We start from the raw sequence: 9,442 nt of genomic DNA on the forward strand, positions 1-9,442 counted from the left end.
GACACTATGTTGCTGTCTGGGTAGCTGCTTTGAGTATTTGTGTCATAATCTTGTGTTACAACGGTCATTCTGGAATGCCTTTGTATGTCAGCGGCTTGCAGTGCGTTCGCCGCCCCGTGACGGGAGCCCGCAGGTCCTGCAACACTTTACCCGGACCGAAGGCACCTGACATCGGCCAAGCAATCGGAGGGTCTGACAGAAGCGGAGTGTCAAATGGTCCCGTAAACACAACTGACCTGAAAGACACAGAGAACGAACATGAGAGACAGCGAGAGCGCTTCGCCACTGCACCGCATGCATGCACTAGTGCGTTCACACATCAGGGTATTTGTCCTCAAGCCAGGCAACACATTACAGCAACACCAACACCTCGAGAGTAGCGAAGAAACGACCTCTGATGCTGGGAATACCTGGAAGAAATCAAGTATTTCATTACATAAAAGTACAATGGCTGCACAGCAAAACAAAATTAAGGATAATTTCAGAAATGGACCCTTTTTATACATTACTAGGCTTCTCAGAAGCCGAAGTCGTATTGGTTGGGTAAACTTCTATAGTGGTGAATGGAAACTACAACAAATAGTATTTTAAATGTGCATTATCTAGATTCTTTTGACCAGCATGTTTGTTTCTGGGCCCTTTAAAGCACCACTAGATTTATTATTTTATTTTCTAAAGACGAGAGAATTCGTAACATCACTCCTGACATCAGGCTGTAAAACACACTCTGTTAAGTGACTTTCTTAGGCTATGTCTACATTAATCCGGATAGATTTCAAAACTGAGTTTGGATTTCAAAACACTCTCCGTCCACACTAGCGTTTTCCAAAGGTTTCTCATCCACACTGAAACGTCGGAAAACACTAAATTCCCCTTACAGAGCACGCGTAAATGCCTCATAAAAGCTCACTGAGATGATACAGACAGAACAGACATAATCAAGTTATCACGCAATTCTTCTGGCAGGATCATTTTATTTAACAAAATATCTGTCGGATCTCATCTCACACCAGGTCGCACTCACTCACTATTATATGTTTGGTCTAAAACTGCTCATGTTTACCGCAGGACAGCAAATGCGAGTGAATTTTCTGTCATCTTTGCAGAACTATGATATGAAGAGTGTGCAAAGTAACATATTTTAGCAACTGTGTGAAAGTGAATAGCACATAAAAGGCACAATACCAGTATAAACATGAATATCTATGGGTTCAATATGCGACACATGACTAAACCTACGTCATCGTTTTTAAATACCTCTGTTTTCGCGAAAACAGCTTTTTCAAAGGTATCCACATTGGAGAGCGTTTTCAAAAAGCGTAGTTTTCGTTGCTAAAAATGCCGTCTCATAATAGAGGACCAAAACGGAGACAAAAAGATGCATTTTCAAATGAAATTGTACTAGTATTGTACCTAAGAAATTTGTTTTAAAAATGTCTATGTAATACAAAGGTGGGGGATGGTCAAATAAATCTACCACACAGAATAACAGGAGTGAATTTATACTGTATAAAATGTTTGTCTATCACATTGGTTCCCACACTGGGGGTAGGAGTTATAAAACGGGGACGGTGCAAGACTTAAGGTGATCATACAACTTTTTGAGCAATGTTGCTGGGCAATGGGCAACCAGATGAGACGCAGGGCCCACGACTGATCTAAATGATCCAGATAGAGATTTATTGCCCATTTTCAATGGGAAAGTGCCCAAGCAACAATCGCTCGGCAAGATTGCCCAGCAACATTGCTCAAAAAGTTGCCCTGTGTATCATCACCAAGGGATAGAGTACAGTCAGCAGATTGTTATCCAAAACAAACCTCTTCAGGGCGATGCAAAATCATCCTGCTTATTATGCAGCGACTTGCCACATGAGAAAATAATTGAACACAAAATATTAATTTGGCATATTTTATTACCTCAAAATGACTCGCAGTACCCGCTTGTGCGGCCTGTTATCAGTTGTAGCGGTTGTTGTTGTGGAATAAGTTTAAAGAATTAGAATTGAGTACTGCAGGGAACCGTGTAAAAATATTCATTAATGATGCATGGTTCTGCACTAAGCATAGACAAGTTTGTCAAAGGACTCCCAGAGCCAGGTAAATGTAAAGCAGATGATGAATCTACTTCAAACGTCACCAGACGCAAGCGGTATACTACCTTCTGATACTATGAAGCCAAACAAGATGCCACTTAGAGCCTTCACATCACAAAATGCCATATATTCCCATAAAAAATCTCCGAGGGACATTTTTTTTACCTTTGTTGGGCATGTTTTTCAGCGCATTCCACAAGACAAGAAATATTTTCTTTCTAAATACCAGTTAGAAGACATCATGTGCCTGTAAAAGGCTGATCATAAGCATACTTTAAATGCCTTGTATTCAGCCTTGTTTGAAATAGTGATAAGAACAAAAACTCTTAGAGGAGAGACCAAAAACAAAGAAGGGTTTACAACGCAAAGTTACAGAAGAGTTGCAGACAGGCATATTAAAAGGATTTTCTGTGCATTTCCACTGGATGATTCCACCAACAGAAGGAGTCATTGACGTCTCAGCACGACAGCATCTCCTCGCGCTCCTAGATCAGTGTGTTGACATCAGTGGGGTCACACACTGCACCCTCGCCTTCCCACACTGCCCTGGGAGAAGTGCAGTCTGTGACCGGTGTCCCAATCACTTTTCTACTCGCTCATAAATCTCAAAGTGTCCAAGAGCCTCATGTATAAACAGACTTCTCACAAAACACACACTGAAAGCCTGTGCCTTTGCACACGATGGATGGACGGACGGTTGGATGGACGGATGGATGGATGGATGGATGGACGGACGGTTGGATGGATGGATGGATGGATGGATGGACGGACGGTTGGATGGATGGATGGATGGACGGACGGATGGATGGTTGGATGGATGGATGGACGGATGGATGGATGGATGGATGGATGGACGGTTGGATGGATGGATGGATGGACGGACGGACGGACGGATGGATGGATGGACGGATGGACGGTTGGATGGATGGATGGACGGATGGATGGATGGACGGTTGGTTGGATGGATGGACGGACGGATGGACGGTTGGATGGATGGATGGACGGACGGATGGACGGTTGGATGGATGGATGGATGGATGGACGGTTGGATGGATGGATGGACGGACGGATGGATGGATGGATGGACGGATGGATGGATGGATAGATAGATGGTTGGTTGGATGGATGGACGGACGGTTGGATGGATGGACGGACGGTTGGATGGACGGACGGACGGTTGGATGAATGGATGGATGGACGGACGGACGGTTGGATGGATGGACGGACGGTTGGATGGATGGATGGACGGTTGGATGGACGGACGGATGGATGGACGGACAGTTGGATGGACGGACGGACGGACGGTTGGATGAATGGATGGATGGACGGACGGACGGACGGACGGATGGATGGATGGACGGATGGATGGATGGATAGATAGATGGTTGGTTGGATGGATGGACGGACGGTTGGATGGATGGACGGACGGTTGGATGGACGGACGGACGGTTGGATGAATGGATGGATGGACGGACGGACGGTTGGATGGATGGACGGACGGTTGGATGGATGGATGGACGGTTGGATGGATGGACGGACGGTTGGATGGACGGTTGGATGGACGGACGGATGGATGGACGGACAGTTGGATGGACGGACGGACGGACGGTTGGATGAATGGATGGATGGACGGACGGACGGACGGACGGACGGATGGATGGATGGATAGATAGATGGTTGGTTGGATGGATGGACGGACGGTTGGATGGATGGACGGACGGTTGGATGGATGGACGGACGGTTGGATGGACGGACGGACGGTTGGATGAATGGATGGATGGACGGACGGACGGTTGGATGGATGGACGGAGGGTTGGATGGATGGATGGACGGTTGGATGGATGGACGGACGGTTGGATGGACGGACGGACGGTTGGATGAATGGATGGATGGACGGACGGACGGTTGGATGGATGGACGGACGGTTGGATGGATGGATGGACGGTTGGATGGACGGACGGATGGATGGACGGACAGTTGGATGGACGGACGGACGGACGGTTGGATGGACGGACGGTTGGATGGATGGACGGACGGTTGGTTGGATGGACGGACGGTTGGATGGATGGACGGACGGTTGGTTGGATGGACGGACGGATGGATGGACGGACGGTTGGATGAATGCATGGATGGACGGTTGGATGGTTGGATGGATGGACGGTTGGTTGGATGGATGGATGGACGGACGGACGGACGGTTGGATGGATGGACGGACGGACGGACGGACGGACGGTTGGATGGATGGATGGACGGACGGACGGACGGACGGTTGGATGGATGGACGGACGGTTGGATTAATGAATGGATGGACGGACGGTTGGATGGATGGACGGTTGGTTGGATGGATGGATGGACGGACGGACGGTTGGATGGATGGACGGACGGACGGTTGGATGAATGAATGGATGGACGGACGGTTGGATGGATGGACGGTTGGTTGGATGGATGGATGGACGGACGGACGGACGGTTGGATGGATGGATGGATGGACGGACGGACGGTTGGATGGATGGACGGACGGTTGGATGAATGAATGGATGGACGGACGGACGGACGGTTGGATGGATGGACGGACGGACGGACGGTTGGATGGATGGACGGACGGACGGTTGGATGGATGGACGGTTGGTTGGATGGATGGACGGACGGTTGGTTGGATGGATGGACGGACGGACGGACGGACGGTTGGATGGATGGACGGACGGACGGACGGACGGTTGGATGGATGGATGGATGGATGGATGGATGGACGGACGGTTGGTTGGATGGATGGACGGTTGGTTGGATGGATGGACGGACGGACGGACGGACGGACGGACGGTTGGATGGATGGACGGACGGACGGACGGACGGTTGGATGGATGGATGGACGGACGGTTGGATGGATGGACGGACGGTTGGTTGGATGGATGGACGGACGGTTGGTTGGTTGGATGGATGGACGGACGGACGGTTGGATGGATGGACGGACGGACGGACGGACGGACGGACGGTTGGATGGATGGACGGACGGTTGGATGGACGGACGGTTGGATGAATGAATGGATGGACGGACGGACGGTTGGATGGATGGACGGACGGTTGGATGGATGGACGGATGGTTGGATGGATGCATGATTGGTTGTAATTTTAATAAAAAATGACATGGGAATATGCATATGTCGCACTTTTTAACCATGAAAAAGCATGATAGCACTGGAGTCTGGTGGTATATTGAATGAAATCAAGGACATATGCCAATTTTTGTGGCATACACGAAAGGCCAATAAAACATTGGTGTAGAAATACATTTAGAAATACAATTTTCACTCAGAAGTTGCTAGTAATATTTACAATTAATTACAAAGTAATGGCATTACAATGTGTTGCAACACACTGAATTAAATGTGCAATTCTGAGGTAAAAAGACTGAAATTGTATGTTCTTGTCAAATGTTTACAATGATCTTTGTTTTATTTACAATTATACAGAAGACAACACTGAAAAAATGTGAAATAATGGCTGCTAAAAAGTCAGTAAAAACATAGACAACCTTTCTTTTTTTAGAATAAAAAAAATGTTTTTATATTAAAATCACCTTGAAATCAAAATGGTCAATTCATATTTATGGAATATTGCAGTGTTTATTATAAATGATTTATCTGAGCACTGTGCATTTTTAAAAAAATCATGTGCCTCGTAATCTTGAATCAGAATAACTTCCCCTCCCTCTGACATGCAGCAACTTCTCTTCTCTTCTCTTCTCTTCTCTTCTCTTCTCTTCTCTTCTCTTCTCTTCTCTTCTCTTCTCTTCTCTTCTCTTCTCTTCTCTTCTCTTCTCTTCTCTTCTCTGATGACGAGGACGGGGCAACCTGTCACTCATGAGATCCACTTGAACACAATCATATGTAAGCAAGGAATACAGCGCAGCGCTCGAAACACTTCCCTGTGAGGTGCCAGAGTTGAGGGTCAGTGGGGAAGAGGTTTTATTGCCAATCCACACACACTGGTGTCTGTTGGTAAGAAAATCCAAGATCTAATTGCACAATGTGACACTTAGTCCCAGATCTCGCAGCTTGTAGATCAGCTTGGTTGGGACGACAGTATTAAACGCAGAGCTTCAATCCACAAATAATAGCCTCATGTAGTAGTTTTTTTAGAAGTGTATGTAAAATTGCATCCTCCGTTGATCTATTGTACAGCCGTTTCACTCGTGTATATACGTCACAAGAGGGGGAAAATTCAGTTTCAACTTATAACAGGGGATTGAAACCCTCTGGGTCACCACAATTTTTTTCTTATTGAATGTTTTATTTACATATAGGGACACCCCAGACAGGAACATAGTGTCTGTCCACGTACCCAATGTGGGCCTGATCTGGGGGACAGCATTATTGTAGATTCCCATATAATTAGTTGTATCATCCAACGCAATCTCATGGCAATTCGTAAATATTTTACGTTTTGACAAATTGGTGGCTAATTCGTATGAATTTTTACAATCTCTACTTCACTGTTTGCATGGATGGATTTAAAGGAATGAATAGTTGAATAAAGTCATTATTTTTGTTTGTTTTTTGGATGGATGGATGGAAACAAAATGGGCTTTCATTAATACTTGGCCGCATATGTAGTAGAAAGGCTAAACACTGCATAATGCACTGGGCATGTTGCTGTCCAAGGCCACTCCCACCAGTCTGCTATTGATACGCTTACCAGAGTCAAACATCGCCTTACTTTAGGTAGGAAATACTTTTTAGCAAACTTTTAGTCATGATTGTGTTGACTTGTATTGTTCCCAGTCAGGTGCAAGAATTCAATTTCGCATTGAAGGCAGTTGCTAAAGGTTTCAAAAAATCGTAAATACGGGTAGAACAACGCAGAGGAAAATCTGAAAAACTTTGTTTGTAGTCAACATTTCAAACTCAGTGACAATGAACAGTGTTTTAGGACAAACGGAGGGGAAAAAACTGAAACATACAGGTTAGAAAGCTGTTGCCATAGTGTTCTATTTTTACCATAATGCTGATTAACAGTATGCAAAGTACGATACAATTTTCAGAGCATTTATAACAAGCATGCATAATTAGTTGTCTTCAGTATGTAATTCAGTGCATATTTTGCTTCTCACAAAAAAAGTTAATAAATAGATTTTTGTAAAGCTTAGCTACTAACATATACCTGTGAAGCTTCCTAGCTTTTGCTTTGTCTCTGCAAACAAACACCTCATTACCAGCCTGTGAAAACTGTCAGCATTTCAAGCACATCAAGCCCACAGTTCAGTGCATAGTCTGCTCATCTATGACCGTGTCATTCAGAGTTCATTCAGTCACAGGTCATGTATGATTCACAGCACACTTACCATATTGATAATACATATCAAAGAGTGTCAGTGCCAAGTGAGGCTGCAGAACAAATCAATGAGCAGCTTCTAAAAGCAGTGAATTAATGCACTGACCATTAACTGAGAAAAGAACACTGTAATATTTTATTACAAAAATAGGATGAATTAGGGCCTAATTACACTTGGATGGATGGATGGATGGATGCAAGGATGGGGGATTGGATGGTTGGTTGGATGGATGGTTGATTGGTTGGTTTGTTGGTTGGATGGATGGATGCAAGGATGGGGGATTGGATGGTTGGTTGGATGGATGGTTGATTGGTTGGATTGTTGGTTGGATGGATGGATGGATGGATGCAAGGATGTATGGATGGATGGTTGGTTGGATGATGCAAGGATGGATGGATGGATGGATGATGGATGGATGATGGATGGATGGATGGTTGGATGATGGATGGATGGATGGTTGGATGATGGATGGATGGATGGTTGGTTGGATGATGCAAGGATGGTTGGATGGATGGATGCAAGGATGGATGGTTGGTTGGTTGGTTGGATGGATGGATGGATGGATGGTTGGTTGGTTGGATGGATGGATGGTTGGTTGGTTGGATGGTTGGTTGGATGGATGGATGGATGGATGGATGGTTGGTTGGATGGATGGATGGTTGGTTGGATGGATGGATGGTTGGTTGGATGGTTGGTTGGTTGGTTGGATGGATGGATGGATGGATGGATGGTTGGTTGGTTGGATGGATGGTTGGTTGGATGGATGGATGGATGGATGGATGTATGGATGGTTGGTTGGTTGGATGGATGCAAGGATGGATGGATGGATTGATGGATGGATGGGTGGATTAACTATACCATTCAATCATACTATCCAAAATTTTCAACTATAAAATATTTTAATCAGGGCTTTCAATGATTAATTTGTTTTAGACATACTCAGGATTGTTAAATATTCATAATCATGAATAAACATTAACCTCTAATTACAACTGAATCATTGAAAAGCACAGTGTGTGTGAGATAATGAAAGACTTGCACATTCCAACACACACACACACACACACACACACACACATCCTGTATTTACATGATTTATTCCACACAGAGAAGCAGACCGAGTCCCGTGACACACAGTGGCCTTCGGCTGGGAGAGGGCTCATTAATCCGGTCTGAACTCACCCCACCTCCCCAACATCCTGTAGGAGCCGCTTTAAACAGTCCAGTGATACAGGAAATGTAGTTTGTGTTTATTTTTGGTCACTCATTCAGTACTCAAACCAAATGAGCAGACAGTAGGTCATTCTCATGGAAACTACTGTAAATCAGGGATTTCCCCCAACCTTTAACATGAAACCAGAATTTGGTTCATATACTTATTTAATGCAAGTTTCTCATAATTATGTAGAGGCATGAAAATATGTATTTTTAATCTTCCATCAATAATATCCAACAAAATCACATCTGCCACTGAAACTGATTTTCTTTTGAACTGACCTTACTTTTACCTAAGTTAAAGGTGCTCTAAGCGATGTCATGTGTTTTTTAGGCCAAAACATTTTTTGTCACATACAGCAAACATCTCCTCACTATCCGCTGGCTGCCTGTCCCCTGAACACACTGTAAAGAAACGCGATCTCTGTAGACAGCCCATGCTTCACAAACAGCACCAAAAACAAACTGCAGCGACCCGCTCCCCAAAACATAACAAACTGTTCCAGCCAATGACCGACAAGAAGGGTTTGGGGGTGTGGTTTGGGGGGTTAGTGTGCGGATGAGGAGGAGGGAGGGTCTAGCTAGCCTCCGTTTTGTTTGACAATAGTTCGAACGTCAACAAGAAGTGACGTCACCCAGGATCGCTTAGAGAACCTTTAATGTTACCCAAGTTTAAAGCTGCAGTCCGTATCTTTTCCTCTTTGTCGCCATCTCTCTGTTCGAAATCTGTAACTGCAGTGATTCGCGGAATTATTATCTTTACGTGGGTTGTAAATCGGCATGAAACAGCGCGGATGAACAG

The 9,442-nt window shown here is 45.1% G+C and overlaps 1 protein-coding gene across 1 annotated transcript in view; it reads right to left on the bottom strand.

Moving 5' to 3' along the window:
* Window positions 1-9,442, bottom strand: part of LOC130069344 (A disintegrin and metalloproteinase with thrombospondin motifs 7) — a 100,072-nt gene continuing 90,630 nt past the window's right edge. Inside the window, 1 exon segment of the mRNA XM_056233168.1 lies at window positions 1-236. Coding sequence (XP_056089143.1) covers window positions 88-236 — 149 coding nt within the window. The 3' untranslated portion in view covers window positions 1-87.

This window comes from Rhinichthys klamathensis, unplaced genomic scaffold, assembly GCF_029890125.1.
Source record: "Rhinichthys klamathensis goyatoka isolate OS25496 unplaced genomic scaffold, OSU_Roscu_1.1 h1tg000362l_1, whole genome shotgun sequence".
NCBI classification, from domain to species: Eukaryota; Metazoa; Chordata; class Actinopteri; order Cypriniformes; family Leuciscidae; genus Rhinichthys; species Rhinichthys klamathensis.